General features: G+C 40.3%; 1 protein-coding gene across 3 annotated transcripts in view; it reads left to right on the top strand.

The window, feature by feature from the left end:
• The window catches only part of LOC126272658 (uncharacterized), an 82,702-nt gene that overhangs the window by 48,808 nt on the left and 12,126 nt on the right, over positions 1 to 21,768 (top strand). For all 3 annotated transcript variants that reach the window (XM_049975668.1, XM_049975670.1, XM_049975669.1), the window contains exon 2: positions 2,078 to 2,156. In XM_049975668.1, the coding sequence (XP_049831625.1) occupies positions 2,078 to 2,156 (79 nt within the window). The remainder of the gene's footprint in view (positions 1 to 2,077; positions 2,157 to 21,768) is intronic.

Raw genomic sequence — 21,768 nt, 5'->3', positions numbered from 1 at the left:
CGGGACGTGGATTGTCAGAAGTTTGAACGCGGCAGGTAAGCTAGAAAATCCGCAAAGGGAAATGCTAAGGCACAATCTAGGCATAGTGGGGATCTGTGAAGTGAAATGGAAATAAGATAAGGGTTTCTGGACAGATGAGTATACTAAAAGAGAAACAGCAGCACAAAATGGAATAACTGGAGGATTGGTGATGGATAGGAAGGTAGGGCAGAGAGTGAGTTATTGTGAACAGTTCAGTGATAGCGTTAGTATCCTCACAATCTACGGTAAGCCAACACCGACAATAAGCGTTCAAGCATATGTGCAGACTTCGCAAGCCAAAGATAAAGAGACAGAGAAAGTATATGGAGATATTAAACGAGTACAGTATGTAAATGGAGATGAAAATGTAATACCCATGGCTGATTGGAATGCGGTTGCATTGGATGCACTATGAAGACAGATTACGGAAGAGTATGGGCTTGGGAGCAGGTATGAGAGAGGAGAAAGACTGAGTTCTGCAATTAATTTCAGCTAGTACTAGCGAATTCTCTGTTCAGGAAATCACAAGGGGAAGCGATATACTTGGAGATGACCGGGTGATAAGGTGAGATTTGAGTTACATTACATAATTGTCAGGCGAAGATACTGAATTGTAAGGCATACACAGGACAAGATATTAACTCACATCACAATTTAGCAGTGAAGATGAGTAGGCTGCAAATGAAAAATGACAGTTTGTGGTAAGGTCTTATGGGGCAAAACTGCTGAGGTCATCGGTCTCGGAGCTTACTCACTACTTAATCTAACTTAAACTAACTTACGCTATGGATAACGCACACGCCCAGGCCCCAACGAGGACTCGAACCTCAGACGGAGGGAGCCACCCGGCCTGTGACAAGACGCTTCAGACCGCGCGGCGTAGGCTGCAACTCAGGAGACTTATCAGGAAGAATCCGTGCGCCAAGAAGCGGAATATGGAACTACTGAGGAATAAAGAGATACGGTTGAATTTCTCTGAGGCTATAGACACTGCGATAAGCAATAGGCAATTCAGTTGAAAAAGGATGGACATCTCTACAAAGGGTAATCATGAAAGTTGGAAAGAAAAACAAAGAAGGTAACTGCGAAGAAACCGTGGGTAACAGAAGAAATACTTCAGTTGAGCAATGAATTAAGGAAAAGAAACTCTGACGGAAACTGAGGAATGAAATGAAATGTTGTATGGCGAGGGCCTACCGTAGGGTAGACGTGTCACCTGGTGAAAGTCTTTTGAGTTGACGCCACTTCGGCGTCCTGTAATAAGACAGCAAAGTTTCTACAGATCAGGGTCCACAGTTGTGGGCTGCGATGGCTTACACCAAACAGGCGAGGCATACTTTGCTGCAGAATAGCACATTTCCCGTGAGGTGGTTTGATGAACTTGTGACTTAGCTCCACAGTTTGTGCATCACAAATTTCTCAAAATCTTATTCTGAGCGCTGGTGTTCTGTGTGTCGTCGGAGTAGTATTGTGGTAAGGCGAAGGAGCGGTACAGTGTTAATTCTAGGTACTTTGGAGTGAAGTACTGTTTCCAGGGGGTGATGTCCCAAGAGACATTACAATGTGCAGGGTAGTTAAAACGAAAGTTCCAGGTTCAAAACGCAGTTAAATAAAAACTGTCTCTCAGTTTGATGTAAAATTTCAACCGAATGTTGTTTACATAATGTTGCCCTCTTTTCCGACAGTATTCCGTTCAGTTTTCACGCCATTTTGAGTAGTGGTTCTCTTTTTACAGAGTTTTGAAACAGGAACAACAATAACCACCACCCTGTATTGGTTACCAGCACGATACAGTTGAGACACAATAGCGATTCTAAGTTGACAAACCCAGTAGTTTGCTGTTAGCTGTATTTAAAGAAGCTAGCCTATGCGTTTTCTCTGTCTTCTGTTTCTGACTCTTCATCCAGATTTTTAAGCTATTCCTGAACTTCATTCTGTTTTATTTGTAAATCGTTCAACTCTTGGTACAGAAATGCTGCATAGTAACAATACCAAAACGAGCACACGTCTGCAGCCACTAGACTGCTTTGAAAATGGTAGTGTCTGTGTTTTGCAGGATTGTCAAGAGACGGTCGACTATGGACTACTGGAGCCTGATACTCCGGTACTATCTGCAGAAGATCGGATTGCTGCCTGTAAGTATATAGGAATCTTTGGCAGTAAGTACATGTCTCCATCTTTTTCAGTGTAAGCTTCAATTTAAAATATGAATACAGTGTTATTCGTAAACACCTCTGCACTTACAGAAAACAGCCGCAAAAATATTACAACACATGCAGGAACAGAAATTTATCAGTTGACAGAACATCTCAACAAATTTTTCATTCACACTTTACAACTTTTTTTGATTAAGTGGCAAACGTCGGTCAGTGCGTACTGGTAACTGTGATAGCTGCTGCTACTGCCCTGTAAGACATATCAACAGCTCACTTTTGAAATTTGTTCACAGGGTTGCCCGTATACAGGTGCGAACTAGTTCAATGTGATGTTACGAAGTGGATCTATATGTTCTGATAAATTTGCTCCGATGTGATGGGCTTTATAACTATGTCACGGTGTGTGTTACGAATCTAAACTTGGAAAGATTCTAGGTCAACAGATATGTGTAATTTTTGTGCCGGGTTGCCGTAGTTTTAGCTCAGTCTTCTTCTGAAAATCTGGAAGTATTTATAAATAATTCTGCATTTTTGTGTTACGCCAAAATTAACCAGTTTTTCTTGCAAATGGGAAAGTGTTTTCGTAATTAGTGCGTTCCCTGTGGCTAAACTAAAATGACGAAAGATGTATAGGAAGTGGACAAAAATACGGAAGAAACAAAAACCACTTACAACAGTTTCCACTACCCTCGTAATTGATAAGTACTGGTCGTTTATTCATTTCAAAGAAACCTTACACCATTCTTCTAGCCAAACAGGAGCAGCCCTTGCTACGTATTTGTGAAGTTAGATAATGGAAAAAATATCTCCTTTTAGCTTCCAAAATTTTGAGAAATGTTATCACACGAGGGTAACGTACGGAGAAATATTTTTTCAGCCATAGATTTGGAGAACACGAGTATGAACGACTCTCAAAGGCAGCCTCTACATGCTTTATCACGCCCTGACAACAACTAAAATATCTAAAGGAAAAATACAAGAAGCATATTATTTTATCTCCTCTCGGGCGTAAGGCTGCCACCCGAAATGTAGGAAGTACAGTTAATAATATCCCGCATCCACGCCCGAAAGACGATGATAAATTCGAACTGTCGGGAAAAGTTTAGGAAACAGATGAAGCAAAATGTTTATTCTACGAGACAATTAAAAAAAGCTAAATTTATAATTGAAAATGAATTCAGTCATAGAGGTAAGCAAATGTTAGGGACCTTCAGCACTTCAACACAAGGCGTATAAAATCAATTTTGGCTAATAACAACACATGATTCTAGGAAATGCGGTAGGTTAGAGATACAGTTTTTGACGTTACATCAATGAAACTGAAACAGAAACCGTATCCGTGTAGGGAGAACACAATGGTAACGTAAAATGTCGTGTAAGATGCCCTCCTCGCGATGTGCTAAATTGCCGATCACATACACTGTTTATTACTGAGTATATAATTGAAACACGCATTTGACTGTGGAGTTGGTACAGGATTCGAGAAGACAAACTCAGACAGTATTGTTGAGCAAGAAATAATGAGCTATAGAATGTACTTTTATTTTCCTCCATTAAAATGGGACAGTATAATCGAATACGTGGAGCACAAAACTTTTTCACTGTATACAGCTTCATTCATAATTATTCCTGTTATACTCTGCTTGACTAAATCATTACAGTAGCGGCCTCCGTCCATTTGCGTAGGCTCCTACAAATGGCTGATCAGAATTCTCGTCACACACTCGCTGTGTACAGACTGTTGATCAAGAAAGACAATTCAAGTTTGGTAATTGACAATTCCGTCTTCAACTATGGAATGCAGAAACATAAGGAAGAAGGCAGACATATGCACTCTACCGTATCTGCGGCTAAAAGCTTGACGCGCCGAGTTTAATCGCTGAATTACTATTCTGACAGTTTATTAAAATTATTATCGCTGTAAACAGTACCCACGATGAAAGTTCGAAACCCTAAGACATGTACAGAAAGCTTCTAGCAACTTTTCATATGCAATATTTGTATTGAAGTTTATCAATTCTAACATTCAATGCAGATCTTTTAATCCTCAACCAGCAGCTTCCCATTAACTTCTCTTTGGCTTTATGTGTGAAAATTAGCTTAATACATCAATATTTCAGGACTAATTTAAGACTGCTCACTAAGGGATTGAACGCCGCCTTGGTGGCGCTGAGAATACGTACCTGTTTTTTTTTTTTTTTATTTTAGTCATCAGTCTCTAGCACTTGCAACCTACGTCATCAATTATTTGCTCGATGTATTCCAATCTCTCTCTTCCTCTACAGCTGTCTCTAGCACCACGGAGGTCGTTACCTGATGTCTTAACGGAGGCCCATCATCCTCTCCTTGTCACTGTTTTACTTTCCCCTCCGATTTGCGAAGTACATCCTAATTTGCAACATTCGTCTGTAGAGCTCATCTTAAATTCGTCGATTGTCTTCTGTTCCCGTTTTCCCAGTCTATTTTTCACTTCCATACAGTGCTGTGCTCCAAACGTACATTCTCAGATAGTTCTTCCTCAAATTAAGGTCTATGATTGATATTAGTAGGCTTCACTTGGCCAGGAAAGCCCTCTTTTCCAGTGCTAGTCGGCTTTTGATGCCCTCCTTGCCCCGCCAGTCATTAGTTATTTCCCTGCCTATGTAGTACAATTCCTCAACTTCATCTACTTCGTGAACAATATTGATGGTACATTTCGCGCTGTTTTCGTTTCTGCTACTTCTCATTACTTTCGCCTTTTTTCGATTTTCTCCCAATCCGTATTCTGTTCTCATTAAGCTGTTCATTCCATTCATCAGATCATGTAACTATTCTACAGTTCACTCAGGATAGCGATGTCATCAGGGAAACGTATCATCGAAATCTTTTCACCGTGATTCTTAATCCGACTTCTCAAATTTTCTTTTATTTTTAATATTGCTTTTTCGATGTACAGATTGAACAGTAGGGGCGAAAGACTAAATCCCAGTGTGATACCCTTATTAGTTCTACGACATCGTTCTTGGCCGTCCACTCACATTATTCCCTCTTGGCTGTTGTACATGCAGTATATCACCAGTGTCTCCATAAAGCTTATCAATATTTTTCTCAGAATTTCTAACTTCTTGCGCCATTTTACAGTGTCAAGTGCCTTTTCCAGATCGAAAAATCCTATGAACGTCTCTTGATTTTTCTTTACTCTTGCTTCCATTATCAACCGCAACGTCAGAATTGCCTCTCTGGCGCCTTTACTTTTCCTAAAGCCAAAATAATCATCTAAAACTTCCTCAATTTCCTTTTCATATTTTCAGTATAATGTCTTGGTCAGCAATCTGGATGCATGAGATGCTCAACGGATTTCATGAAAATTCTGGCACCTGACAGCTGTTGCAGTCTTCGTAATTGTGTCGAAATTGTCCAAAAATGAGATGATGTGTCGCCAGATTAATTCATTCTACACACCACTTCCCCCATTGATTTCATAAATCCTGATTGAATGTTATCTATCCCTTCGGCCTTATTTGATCTTAATTCATGCAAAGCTCTTTTAAATTCTGATTCAAATACTTCATCCATTATCTTTCCTAACTCCTGTTTCTTTTTCTGTCACATCAGAAAAATCTTCCCCCTCATGGGTTACATGGTTAGGAAAGAATATAGGTGAGCAGGGTTGTATGAGAAATTATGACAGTGACCATACGGGCAGTAATTCGGGCCATCCACTAACATAGGTGTCTTTAACAAATGGCAGAATTTTATGGCCAGCCGCCAGCGAAGCTGATGAGCTGTTTGCGTGCTACAATCAGGAGCAGCTGTAGAAACCAGTCGGAGGACGATGGTTTCACGAGTAGGCGACAAGGACGTCAGGTCCATGCCTCATCACAGAGCGTGTTGGTAGGAGTCTTGTACCTCAAGAGAAGTCTCACACTTACGTGGAAATAATCTACACTGCAGAACAACATTTGGTCTCCAAACAGTTGCTCGACTGATAACGCTATTTAGACAATCACTTATCAAATAGCACACACCATAAATAATTAAATATCGCTAAGTAGATTTTTAAATGTTTCCAATACGTCTGAGTGTATACATCTTATCACTCTATAAGAAAAACTCAGAATGATGACGCTTGCCCTGAATAATTCAAACAATGTCGGAAGGGTAAAATATTTTAGTGGCTAGTAAGAAATCGCAAAGAGAGTACAGAGTACAAGTTGGCGTCACCACTTGTTCCTTATTTCGTGGTATCGAAACGGAGTGATCGGCAAATGCAAATGATAGTACGCTAAGTGTCACGTACTTTGTTTGGTGATAAAGTAACTTTTCTATCGATCAAGATATTGAAGTAAATATATTTGTTTAATGGAATGATGTAATTCTTAGGAAATAAAAACCCGGCATCATAAATCGCTTGAATAGACGCATACGGTGATATAATGCTTGTTATTGTTGAGGTTGAAACTCTTCGTAAAGGGATCAGAGAAAATAATGTGGTCAGAGTCAGCTAGTGCCGTGTAAAGGCCGTCAAGCTGAGATTTTGTAAAAGGCTATGCAGCAAGACCGGCCCACGCTGCTAAGATAAAACTTTATTTCCTATACTACGTAGGTACAGGGCCCGCTATGACTCCTTTGCATCATATGGGGCTTAGGAAAACTATTCTCTTTCAAATGTGTGTGTGTGTGTTTCCAACTTTCATGGAAACGACAACAGCTCTATCATGAAGTTTTCCCTTTAAATCTTCCCAGTTGTTGCTTACTTGTCAAACATAAACATGTGTCGCTCACACTTTATGATGATAAGCAACCCTGCTCAAGTGAAAGAAGAAACTACTATATTAACTTACTTATATTTGGAAAAAAAAATTCTGACCTGTCTTTATCTGAAGACGCCCGAATGCTTAGGTAAATCACCTGCTGTCAGTTAAATTTGTTTATAAACATTCCTCGAAATAGTAATTAGTCGGAATACATTTTAAATAAACAGTTTATTCAGAATGGGAGACTACATGTCGCCTACAAAATAAATTGTTTCTTTGACGAGACGTATTTTTGTAATTTACTTAAGTATGTGCTCAAATGGTTTACCATCGTATGTAAGGCAGAGTTGCAATCGCCCTTCGATAGACAGATAAACAGATGAAAGTACATTGGATGATATACTGTTTCATGTTGTAGCCATTTGATGGCGCGTATCGTCTGGCATATTTTGCGCTTCATAATAGACAACCCCCTTCAGTGCTCTGCATAGAAGAAAATCAAGAGGAATGAAATCAACCTACCTGGCCAGCCATTGTACTGCAGCCTATCGGCCAGGAAATTTTTCATTGAGTATTTGCATTTCAGCACGGGAACAGTGAGTCGGGAGGCCGTCATGTTGGAACCACATACACTGCCGCTTATCTAGTGGTTACTCTTTTAGACGAACAAATAGAACCTTGGTAAGAATGTGTGCATTCGTGGTTCCATTTAACATCCCTGGGTTGAATTAGGGTTTCACAATGGAATAGATGAAGGACCACAGGAAATAACGGAAGCTCGGAAAGAATTTAAAGTCGAAACATTAATAAGTAGGACTGTAACAGGAAAAACATTGCAAAATCACAAGAAGCCAGAACGTTGGGCGAGAATCGATCAACGAATCAAGGAAAATAGTGTAGGAGTCTCGAGATAAGATTAAGAAACTATCTTGCACGATTTGAAATGTTGAACAGGTACAAATAAATCATTGGGTTTGCAACACGATCAAAGAAAATTGCATGGGCAGCAGGAAAAGGTCGATACGACAGAGGAGCAAGACGGGGTGATCGAAGAAAAGATCCACAAGAAGTTAGAAGATGCCATTAATGAATTATAGCCGAAAAAGGAATTCGTGAAGCTGATGTGAGTTCAGATTTTGCTAACACAGTACTGATAGCAGAAACCCAGGAGGAGGAGACACTGCTTATATTTAAGAAAAAGGACGAAAGCATGAATCAGTGGCAGGAGAAAGAAATTGTAAGTCATTTAGAAATTACAACACTTGGGCTGGAGAGCAGTTTCGAAAGAAGTACGCATTTCGATATCACTGAACAGAAGTCTTGCTCACATCAGAAGCGAAAGTAGTTTTGGACATAGCAATTGTGAGAACTTCCACGGTGAGTCCCAAACTGAAGAAATAAGGAGAATATTGAAAATCGCAAGTAGTTCATGCGTAAGAGAAGTGGAACTATTCGACTTCAAGTCAAGTCCCGGTCAAAATATTGAAAATAATTATGAAAACGCACTTCACTCCTAAAACCTAGATTGCTCAGTTTAATCTGTTATGGACTTCGTGATACAAAATAGAATTCATTTGTGCACAGTTCCATGAGGTAAAATCAGAAAAGATGAGTGGTATAGCTGTCACTTGCATCTATCACAGAGAAATTAGGGACGCTTTCTTTATGAATTATTGCTAATACGAGACACAGGAGAGCACAAAATATACAAGGATTTATTCGCATTTGGATTCTAGAGCCCTAATAAGTCATTTAAAGCAATGGCACAAAAATCAATTCTTAGCGGTTTCTTGAAACCTAGGAGCGATCATTTGGTTCTACTAGCTAGAACTTCCAATTAAATATCAACAAGTGCAAGTGGGAAGATGTGGAAAAGATGTTAAGCATTTAAAACAGGCTTCATGAGTTAGAATTTGCTTTCAATGAGGTTACTGAAAGGAAGAGACAAAGAAATCACGTAACTAATTTCGGCGGACCTCCATGTCTCTATAACAATAGGCATACTAATAGGAACAGACCAACTGAAGGTCGTAGTCATTTCTGTAATCACTCATTCCGGAGAGAAGTACAGAGTTGCTATCAGAATCATAACAAAACGGAAATCAAGCAAAATGGACCAGCGCCAAATCTCTATAAGGAACAGGCAAAAAGAATTGAAATCAGACCACCTAAGGCGTGGAATGAACAGCATGGTGGTAGCTCATCACAACAGTGACTAAATATATGTGCGGAGGAGGCTGCCGTTACACATATCAAACAATTCAGAATAAGTGAAATTAATTTGATTAATTATGGTGATGTATCAAAACATTGTTAGAGGAAAAGGAAGTGACAACAAAACAGGATTTGCATCCATTGATTAAAGCAATGATAAAGGAAGTACATTTACAAGGGATTCTTGACAGCAGGAGTCAGATTTCGACGATAACTGCAAAGTGTTTCAAAGATGCACTGAGAATTTTGGTTGGTCTGTGCTGTCGCCGAAGAAAACGAGAATCGGAAGATTCACCGTGAATGTATTCACAGAAGTGGAGTGACAGACTAAACTAGAATTTGTACGTCAAGGAAACATTCTGACAGTAAATTTCGTGCTGGCCATCAAATTAATTACGGGTACAGGTTTTCTGAATGATAGTCAAGCAGTATTAGATCTTGGATATTGGGAGACGGTTTTACAGGTAAGGGCGAAAATAAACATCTGTTTTGAGGAGCAGGCTCTATGAGCACAAATTCGAGATAGTTGCTTGAAGCTGTGCTTTGAACATGGAGACTGTGCAGAAGTAAAATTTAGCAGTAACTGTGATCAAGGAAAACAATTCCTGGAAGAGAAGAAGATGATTAAATGTGAAAGCGCTCCAAAAAGTAATGAACAGGTGGAACAACTCCAAAACATTGCTTTGCAAGAAAGTGAAGAACTATAGAAAATATTACTTAGTAATGAAGGAGACTTCTCACCAAATCCAGGAATGATCAAGAACTTTCAAGAAGCATTTCAAGTAAAACATCATCAGAAATTTTCATATCCTTCCATCCTACCCCACTTGCATACAAATTTTAAGTGATTCAGGAATTTCGGGTAACATTGCAGTGACTGAAGCAGTTCTGTGGACTTACACTAGTCTGTTACAGCTTGTTGATAAAACGGATGGATCTACTCACCCATACCTATATCCCAAACACCATAAATAGACAGGCCAGCGGAACTCAAAGGATTACCAGGAAAGATCCACAGGGAAAAGACTTTTTCCCTCAAGAGAATTGAGATCAAATTTTTGACAGATAGAGCTACATCCTATATCCAGAAAACATATAGCCTCTGCTGAATTTGAAATATTCTGTCAGTTACGTCGCCTCCAATTTGGTCTTAACATATCTCGTGCAGTGGATTAGGTTGGATCCTTGATGAGTCATGGGAACAACATGTGACGATCTAATAATAGTATACGTGTCTTGGAAAAACGATAGAAGAGTTTTTAATGTGCTGCTCAAAGCCTTAAGCTATCATGGAGTACTCACCAACATCCTAAATTTCCTGTTTTGTAACAACCAAGATAGAATTCTTGGGTCTCGTTATTATGGAACAACGCATACTGTGTGACAATTATTGAACTATATGCAAAGAAACGTAAATTTGTTACAAACTACAGCGTACACACGTTTTATTCAACGTGTAAACGTTACTCCAGATATTCGGGTTTGGGTTATGACATGTTCGACATGCCTACCATCCCTGGAGATGATGTAGCGCCGACGAATAGCAAAATTCTGCATGACCCCATGATGTGTCGGAACACTTCTCAATGACCTCCTGAACGGCTGTTTCAGCTAAGCAATGGTTTTGGATTATTGCTGTACACCTTGTTCTGCATTTAACCCCACAAAAAGGAGTCTTATATGTTCAGACCTGGAGAAAATGGTAGTCAATCGAGGCCCTTACCAGCCAGAATTCAGTCCCCAAAGTGCTCCTCAAGGATATAAAACACTCTCCTGCTTCGATGGGGTCCTGCTCGTCTTGCATGAACCACATCTTGTCGAAATCAGAAATCATCTTCCTAAACCTTAACATAGCGTTCGGTACTCACTATGCCATTAAGGAATATGGCACAGATTACTCCGTGACTGGACGTTGAATACCACACAGTCACCCGTTGAGGTTGAAGAGACTTCCCGATCGCGAAACGCGGTTTCTCCGTCCCGTAAATGCTCCAGTTTTGCTTATTGCTTATTGCTCAGTGACGAAAATATTCAAGTGAAAGTGGGCTTCGATGCTAAATCATATTAATTCCCATCATGTTCCGTGGCGAACCGTGGAGTTTGAACGTCGTAATGAAAACTGTTCAGATATTACAACAATTTTGTTTCTAATAGTTCAATAATTTTCATCCTGTGTCATCCAGCCCGGATAATATCGTGAACAGTTCCTCTTACCAAGGGCCACGAATAGAGTATGAGGATTACTGCGTGTCATTGATTTTTGTAAGCATTTCGTAACGGTAGGCGCTTGACAACACCCTGGTTGTGTGTACTTAAAGCAAAGAAAACACTCTAAATGTCGGACGTACTACGAAAAAACAAAAAGGGATTGGTTGTATAATGTATTTCCTTTACACATCTCATTATTGACTCTTACTCTATTTCGTAATTAATCATACTTAAAAAATTGTTTGAAACAGATATACATTCTTCTTTATAAGTATCACATGTGATATTAAATGGTTTTATTTCATAATTGCTGATTACCTTGAGTGGGTAATACTGTGCAAGCTTATTTGTAATCTTCTGAGGTCGCCTCATACAAATTCCCTACAAGTATATGGTACAGGCCATTTCTTTCCCAAATGTGCCTGACACACACCATAAATAATTCTCTTTCACGGATATGTCCATCCGTAATTTTATTTTCATCTTCTCCTGATGAGAGGAAACTTCCCTTTTTATTCTAAACCAACTGCACAGCATCTCCTCAGCTTTTCTCCTAGTTATCTCCCTACATCGGTTCAAACAGATTCCTTCACTTGTTTCTACCCAGATATCAACCTATATTCTTTCTCATTTCATACCTTACACTTACCTATACTCTAATTAGCTCCTTTTATACAAAGAAAATCCACATATTTATAGTTTTTTATATAATAATTACCTATCCTACATATTTACTTGAGGCTCAAAGATTTATGCCTACCCTCGTATTACATACAAAAGCTCACGCTTTTCCCTACTTAACATTATTAACAACGTTATTCGTTACTGCATGTGAGATACTGTTACTCTGTGTACGTAATCAGTGTATGTCCTTGAGTTCGTGCATCTTAGCGTGCTACATTCTATACGTATTCTCCTTTAAGCCTGCTATTTCTGCAAACCTTTTTTGGCACGTCTAAACTTATGACCACCCAAATCGCTTGTCACATTTGTCAATATCGTATGTTACTTGCGAGTAGATCAATCTCGACAATCCTGTGAAAATAGATTACAGATACAAATAACTTAACAGGAATGCAACCAGGTGACGTCGTCGACAAGCGCCTATATTTCGACAAGAGCACACACTGCTCTTTTCAGTCCGAAACAGCAGCACGAACGCAGTGTTCAAGTCCATTTACAGCTCGGTTTTCAGAGAAAACCGTGAAGTTAAAACAAACACACACATTCACACCAACCCATCCGCCGAACCACACACACACACACACACACACACACACACACACACACACACACACACACTGTAAACACGACTGCCATCACAAGCCAAACATGACCGACGTCAGAAGTTATCGAAAGTGAAATTAATAATCAGTGGGTGAGGTAGCATAAACTCTGACCCTGTGTATTTTGACAAGCGAGAGAGCAACAGCTTCCATATTAAGACTATCGCAGTGACTTGAAGTGAATGTCAGAATGTCCATGTTGTTATATTCCATCGGATTCCCAAAACAATGTTCTCAAACTCTGGATTTGCACGGTGGTTGCAAGCGTGTGCGCCGCTTTTGCTCAGAATACCTGTGCTCCGCAGTCTTAATAGTCTGATCAATGGATGACATTCCACAACTGCAACGAATATGGTAGATATCCTCCTCGGCAAAAGAAAATCATCCTTTACGGAACCTAAAAATCCTTTTCTTAGATGTTGGTCAAGACACACACTTCACTTAATATTTCCGTAAAATACGAGCAGCCCTGTACGAGGTGCTCCCTATATAAGGAAAACAGGTCGTAGACTTTGGTGCCAACTCGATATTAGAATTACTCGCCCAGCATTACTCTACATCGCAACATGGGGCTAATCTGTCTTTAATTATAACCATTATGACAGACGGTGATTTCTAGATGAGCTAGCTCATTTGGCAAACTCTCAGGCTCCGAGATGACCCTGTGAACCAAGGTACGAATGAACGCTTCAAAAAAATGGTTCAAATGGGTCTGAGCACTATGGGACTCAACTGCTGTGGTCATTAGTCCCCTAGAACTTAGAACTACTTAAACCTAACTAACTGAGGACATCACACACATCCATGCCCGAGGCAGGATTCGAACCTGCGACCGTAGCAGTCGCACGGTTCCGGACTGCGCGCCTAGTACCGCGAGACCACCGCGGCCGGCCGAAGGAACCCTTCACGTTGAGGCGATTGGTGACAAGAATCTGGCTGCAGATAAAAGTTAGTGTCAGCAGAATTTCTACTAACGGTGTGTCTCAACACAACATATCATCCATCTTCCTACTGACCAACATATCCAGGAAGGGAAAGCAGCCATCCTTTTCCAGCTCCATCGTGTTACGAATATTCGGATCAATTGAATTCAAGTGTTGTAGAAAGTCGTTGAGATTCTCATTGTCACGAGGCTATTCAACCAAAGTATAGTCTACATACCTGAAAAACCACACAGATTTATACGCCGCAGACTCCAAGGCACAGTCCTCAAAATCTTCCCTAAACAAATTGGCATTAATTGGAAGTCAATACATGTCGAAACCGGTTCGTTAATACAGAACCAACCTAACTTCAATCAACCCTAACGAATCAGACTGAGGGACAAGGGTAAACAGATAGGTCACATCAAAACATTATGGAACATCAGAGTCACTCAAACGCATTCTATCTAATCAACGCAATAAATGCGGAAAGTTCTTAATGTGGTTCCCACATCTGCCTACTATATGGCTCAACAGAGAACCCCTTTCTTATGGACCGCAAAGAGGCCAAATAACCTAGGGGGAAGAGCTTAAAGAGAACTGGGCCTCTCGATAGTCTCCTTAGAACTTTTCTTCGAGACGCTGTTAATCTTTCAACACTTCTTGTGGTGTCAGCACCGACTGCGATACGCTCAATCAGACAGTAAACACAGCATCTTCTGTACGTAATCCTGCTTGTCCAAAACCACGCCATCATTGTCCTTGTCAGCATGTAAAATGACAATATCCGGGTCAATTCTAAGTGAACGTAAAGCAACCTTCACAGACGATGTGACGTTTCTCTTGGGTCGACGCGCCCCAGCCAACGCAGAACATGCCTTCCCCCTATGCTCCTCTTTCAAATCAGGAGGTAGTTTAAAAACCAATACAACAAATAAAATCAGCCAGTGGCAAACGCTTGTCAGTCGGTTCAAAGGAAGCCGTTCAAATTAAATTAGCAAGCATCTTTATAAGTAGAGGCGGTGGTTCTTGGTTAAATTCTGTATGTAACCCTGCTTTCTCACTTCTCAAAAAGCAGACGGATAGAGTTTATGCAACGTCACCCGTTGATTATTGATTTCACTTTCGATAACTTCTGATCTCAGTCATTTTAGGTTGTAATGGCGATAGCGTGTGTGTGTGTTATCATTACGGAGTTCTCTGAAAATCGATGTTCAAACTGGTTTAAACAGCGCTTCCCCGCTGCATAACTGCTTTGAAAATGGCAAGGTGTACTCCTGAGGAAATTTCGGCGGTTATATAACCCGGTGACATTTCCGTAAGTTATTTGAACACTGGATAGGCCAGTAGAAGCTGTCTCACAGCTTGAAGGCAAATGGAAACGTGTAGGGTTCCACAATTGAGACTACTGCTTACGAAAGGAGAGAAAATAAAACCAAACCTCCTAAAGGAGAATAAAGGAAGGAATAAGTAGAACAGATTTGTTGAAATTGAAGAAGAAAAGAAGACAGACCGCAAAAATAAACTCCCGTCCCAATCCCCACACTAAAAAAGCATCCCGTCTGGATGAGTTCTTCACTGAAACGCCAGAGGACGAAGAATGTTTTATGCCTTACAGAAGGCCTGATTCATCTTTATCGTACACACCCCAGAAATGAATTCAACAAACTCCTCTTGTGTGAATGGAGAGAGTGGTCTAACACCATACTTAAAATAAAAACTTTGTGAACCATAATTCGTCAGCCGTAAATCGTTCTTGTCTCAAGTCATGTCCACCATCCTAGTTTTTCCAGCATATGCGTACATTTTCTTCCAAAATAACCTCTTTCTCGTAATTCCTCTGCAGTGTTATAGGGGTCTGATCCCAGGAACCTGCGTCATCAGGAGCGATGCAGAAGGGATGCAGCAGTCAGGATTTAGTTATTCTCCAGGGTGCCGAGTAAACATAATTGACAATGACACATTTATTGGACAGAAATACCGGATTGTCTTCCACAGCGTTGCACCTCAGCCAGGCAAGCGGAGTAGCTGCAGAACACAGACATGTGCTCATCTCACAGTATGGGAAGCATATCGAAGTATGTGTGTGTGAGTGGGGGAGTGGGGCCGAGAGGGAAGGGGGTAGCTGCTATGTCACGGGGTGGCAGTCGATCTGTGGCATCTGGAAACTTCCAGCTCTATGTGTCGGTCTCCAAAGTGTCCTTGTTGACGGTGAATATTTACACACAGAAGTGCACCTGAAATACTGCCTGGCTCACAACTGTTCAGCTCTCAGCCCCCACTTATGAAACAAAAGCCAGCACCATTGGTGTCTGCCACAGGAGCAGCATGAGTAGCTGCAGTGATCCTGTCACGAAGGCGGATGATGTACAGCATCTAGGTCATGCAGGTAAAGCCTCCAGCGGACCTGCAGGATTATGGCGGTCTCCACACCCCATCAGAGTTGCTTCAGAAATTGGCACTGCAGCTGGAACGTCCTTTCAGCCAAACTCATGGTTCCATATGATCGAAGACAGCTAGGTATGTCAACAGCCGACATTCATAGCCCTCCCTCTAACTGGATAATTACAATTGACTGAAGTGCTGGGACTACACACTGTGCGGTCAGTAATGACCACTCAGCAATCAGACATTTGTTAAAGAAGGCTATGTATTTATGTTGTCGCTTCCCATGCGCTCTACTTTAGTGGAGGCGGCTATGACATGATATGCTCTAGATTTTTCCTCGCTGTCACCTCTCCTATTGACTTCAGACTTTCGCTACTTCAGCTTTCAGAGGCTCTTTTCTATTAGCTCGACGCCTGAAGTCTTAATGTTGTCTTCCTTACGAAACTCAGCTTTGTCGACATCCCTCTACTTAATGACGTCATTATGATTCGCTTGTGGATCTGGGCATTTGGCGTTTTTGCTGTGACGTGATGGCTTCCTTATTTGCTTAAACTCGCTCAGCATTTCCCCCTGACGGCAGATTCTGTGAGCTGCCATAGCAGAACCTATAACTCTGACTGTCAACGATATCATACCTCACGTGCAATTAAGAGCTGACCAATTATAACTGTTTGTGTTTTATGCTTTGTTTATTATATTGCTTATCATAAATAACTGCTGACTGTGTTCTCCTTATTTATTGTACTTTAGACGAAGTAACGGTTTATAGATCTCTATCATATCTACATTGTATAGTCCTTTTTCTTGATCGTTATTGGAATTGACCAAGAAAACAGCTTGTTGACAAATGTTAGATATATTTATCAGTCTAATAACGTTCTTACTTGATCCCTTTAAGTAGTAAAACTTTTTATTAATTTTATGCATTTACGAATAGCAAAGTGACCACAGCCTTTACTTATGAAACATACTAATTAGATCTCCACACATTGCGAAATGCATAACTTTCAATACTTAGTGTGTCTCCAATTTCTCTCCAAAACACATTTGATCTCAAGTGTCCATACATTTGTTCTAATGACGGTAATGTTCCCTGTTCACGTTGTTGCAGTTTAATTTTAAAATTAATATCCTCTTTTAATCCTTGCCTTACCTGTCGTGCTAAATTTCTTACTACATTCTTCGTATCGCTTAAACTTAAGAAATTCATTGAGAATCATATTCCAGGCCATTTAGTTGTTTTCATATTATACACACCCATAGGTAACCTTGCCAAGACATCTAGAACTTCATTTGTAGAACACTTTATACATTTTATGTCAATGCTGAACTGTTGAAGAGGCAAACGACTTTGAATGTCGTGTACAGTTGTGCCACTGGGCACAAGAGAAATTATGGGACGATGACAGATTTTTTGCACGCGTTCTATTTAGCGACGAAGCGTCATTCACCAACAGCAGTAACGTAAGCCGGCGTAATATGCACTATTGGGCAACGGAAAATCGATGATGGCTGCGAGAAGTGGAACATCAGCGACCTTGGCCGGTTAACGTATGGCACGGAATTATGGGAGGAAGGATAATTGGCCCCCATTTTATCATGGCAATCTAAATGGTGCAATGTTTCACTGCATGACAGAATGGCGATGTACTTCCACCATGATGCAAGTCCGGCACATAGATCGCGTTCGGTTGAAGAGGTATTCAGTAGCATATTTCACGATAGATGGATTGGTCGTCGTAGCACCATACCATGGCCCGCACGTTTACCTGATCTGACGTCCCCGGATTTCTTTCTGTGGGGAAAGTTGAAGGATATTTGCTATCGTTATCCACCGACAACGCCTGACAACATGCGTCAGCGCATTGTCAATGCTTGTGCGAACATTACGGAAGGCGAACTACTCTCTGTTGAGAGGAATGTCGTTACACGTATTGCCAAATGCATTGAGGTTGACGGACATTATTTTGGGCATTTATTGCATTAATGTGGTATTTACAGGTAATCACGCTGTAACAGCATGCGTTCTCAGAAATGGTAAGTTCACAAAGGATCATGTATCATATTGGAACAAACGAAATAAAATGTTCAAACGTAGCTACGTTCTGTATTTTAATTTAAGAAACCTACTGTTACCAACTGTTCGTCTAAAATTGTGAACCATATGTTCGTGACTATTACTGCTCCATCTATCACAAAACGAAAAATGTGGTCCAGCTAAAATAATGATATTTCTTTACGTACTACACGTATATGTAATAAAAATGGGGTTCCTATTTTTTAAAAAAACGCAGTTGATATTCGTTTGACCTATGGCAGCGCCATCTAGTGGGCCAACCATACCACCGTCTGGTTTCCCCCTTCAAGCTAGACAAGTTTCGTTCTTTGTAGTTTTTTCGTTTGACGCTTATTTCGTGAGATATTTGACACGGTCACAATCAATGGATCACCATGTATGTACTGCTGTTTCTGGTAAAATTCTTATGAGATCAATGAAATCTCGCTACCTGAATCGACATGTGTTTCTACCGTTCTGTGTCCTGTTACCCCATTCACTATAGGTTTTGGTGTAATTTCACTATCTCCTGAGATTCTTGTAATGACCATTCACTCCGAGCTAGCTGTCTATTTCAGAAGGCTTTTATTTCTTCATGACTGTTAGCTTCTTGTTTAAATGAGGCATGTATTTCCATTTTTGTTGTAGCAATGATGAATGTTTTGTACTCAACACTTCTTGTTACGATACCACATGTGCATATCACGGACTCCCAAAAAATGAAGGCATTTTTCTATTTGCTTTCTTTTGTGGCTATACTAATTACTTATCACACTTCGGACTATCAGTATACAGTTTACAAATAATAATAATGCCATCTTATTTTTTGTATAGTAACTGTCACAACAAAATAATTGCACACACCATGTTTCTACGTACTTTCTAGTTAGATTTCGATGTCTTAATAATTTTGTGTTGTTGCTGTTTATTGCATCTAAGGGTTGTTTTATAAGTCACATCCACGAGGAAAAATGGGTAGCTCTAGGAGAATGATAGATTATTCTGTTAAATATAAGTTAATGTATTTGTTTGGTTGATTTCCAGCTGTTTTCTATATGACTAAATTAGTGTGTAACATAATGTCATATTTCAGTTGTTTTTTGTTATCACAGTATTTGATTACTGTATCATTAGTAATCTTCGCTGACATAGCACATTATTTTTCGTAACAGTTTATCAGTAATGTGAAACATGTATTCCTTTTAAAACTTTTATATATCAATAGTGATCAATATTGTGTCTGATTGGTATGACTTGATCTTAAGTCAGTTGGTGATTAGCTGTATTATAAAAAGAATAATTAAATAACCACACTCAAAGAAATAGCAGAGTAACAAAATAACATTGTAAAATAATTTACGCTCTGGCCTAGGTAAAGGAGGGATTGGTTACAGCAGCTGGACATTTAATATTAAATTTGTGAAATTGTGGATGAACCACAGTCTTCTGTAGCATCATCCAAGTACGAATATGTCAGAAGGTGGATTCCCTGTGGATGAATATGTGATTTTTATTTGGGGTCGTTATTTCCGTGTTCGGGATGGCGAATATGCCTTATGTTTGTTACCTCATTTTCAGTTAATGACAATGGGAGTCATGTACTGAACCACACCAAGTCGCTGAGAACCGCTGACTGAAATTTTGTTTTTTTATGGCGAGCTTTTCCTCAATGAGACAACTCCTGAGCAAAGTTTTTGTACAAGCGGGATGTGGTTAAAAGCCACAAACTTTTTGACTCATCTCATTTCATTCGTATTTGCTTAAGTAATAGGATCTTGTGTGAGGTGAGCTAGAAATGCTCTGATTATATACATCTGAATAGGGATATGATTAGAATGGTTTTATATACTGATTTCATTTCCTTTTTTAACATTATTTAACACAATCCGGTGCAGACTATTTCTGTTGCTTTTTTGGTTGAGCCTTACAAGCGAGAAGTGCTTAGGATGGATGACGGATGAGTCGCAAGTGTGACACGACGAAACCGATCCACGGTGCAAAACTGTTAGTGGGTGATAGACGAACAGAATTTGGCTTTGTATTGTCGTCAGCGAAGTCGCTGTGGTTAGCATCATAATGACGCCTGGCCAATTGTGTAGTTAATTGTACTTATTCGTTTAGTACGACCAAGTTGAAAGCATTCATTTAGGAGGAAGGAACTCTGCCGGCTGGAGGTAGGTGTCCAGGCCATGCTAAAGAAAGTGCATTAATTGGAAAATAATTTCCCGGCTGTGTAAAAAGCATGACAAAACGGCTCTGAGCTATTACAGATTCGCAAGTAACCGTAGAGCTGCAGATAGCCTGGAGTATAGATTTTTTAGCTTTCCCCACGGAGTATACCTTTTATGAGAGTGGGGAGGATATCGACATCATTGGCTTTTATCTTTAGCTACTTACGTAAAGAGTTGTTGTTATTAGGGAACAATTACATCTGTGGCAGAGTGATATAAAATTAAGAGGATTGGTTGCCGAGATTGTTTGCAGGAACAAAGCAGCAGTCAGTTCTTTACTGACTAGAAATTAAGACTTCGTCTCTGAACTTGGAACTGAGTTCATCGATACTCCGCGTACTAGGTCTCTCGAGTGGAGCAGTTGACTCCATTAGCGCACTGAGATCGAATGTTCTAGTCCTCAGCAGAAATATTCTAGCGACATACTTGACTGCAGGTCGACACAGTGTCACACATTTACTCATATCTGACTGTCCTTTATTGTAGGTATAACGTTCAGCTGGGCAGGCTAGAAGTCACGAATCGTGTCTCTGCCATGTTTAAATATCTGATAAAGTCATGGCGTTTACATCTCGAGTCTTCAAAGAATTTCGTTTTGCGTCGGAAATTAAACCTTCGACCACCACATCATACTGCACAAATCTAGAAATCGCAGAAAGAGTTAACCATTTTCTGAGGCAGCAACGAATCTATAGTACCATATGCACCACGCTCGACAGAAAATCGACAAACATTCGTTCTGTTATACCAACAGGTGAGTGTACTGGAGGCAAAGGAATCGCTATTTTGATCTACGAAACACACTTCGTTAAGGCATAACTGGAAGTGAAATTAGTTATAATCCACCTCTATGATTCCATAGTATTGTAAATGTCTGCAAAATTCTTTGGCACTGCATTTTTACATTTATTGCAGGTGATGAAACAGAGTTTAAGCACAAGAAAAATTTATATATCACTCAAAGTATATGTTTTTGGCCATCTGGGACGTCACAGTATTCTAAAATACACCAAAAATGTTATTTTTATGTTTATATAAAGTGTAGTTGTGGACTATCACAGTGTGTTTACTTATAATTTACTCTGCACACGTTTCATTTCTGAAAGTAGGGTGGTTTTATTCAATACTTCAGTACACCATGTTATTTCCCCATTGTTTGTCCTGCTAAATATATTTTTCCAAAAGAATATCCGTTCAGAGCTACGGCCTCACACCACCTTAGTGGGAGGTACCACTCTACTTGACGTCAGATCGAAGGCCTCGCTACATCTACACTCCTGGAAATGGAAAAAAGAACACATTGACACCGGTGTGTCAGACGCACCATACTTGCTCCGGACACTGCGAGAGGGCTATACAAGTAATGATCACACGCACGGCACAGCGGACACACCAGGAACCGCGGTGTTTGCCGTCGAGTGGCGCTAGCTGCGCAGCATTTGTGCACCGCCGCCGTCAGTTTGCCGTGGCACACGGAACTCCATCGCAGTCTTTAACTGGTAGCATGCCGCGACAGCATGGACGTGAACCGTATGTGCAGTTGACGGAC

Source organism: Schistocerca gregaria, chromosome 5 (genome assembly GCF_023897955.1).
Source record: "Schistocerca gregaria isolate iqSchGreg1 chromosome 5, iqSchGreg1.2, whole genome shotgun sequence".
NCBI classification, from domain to species: Eukaryota; Metazoa; Arthropoda; class Insecta; order Orthoptera; family Acrididae; genus Schistocerca; species Schistocerca gregaria.
Note: the sequence above shows the minus strand (reverse complement) of the source record. Positions and strands in the feature narration are given on the sequence as shown.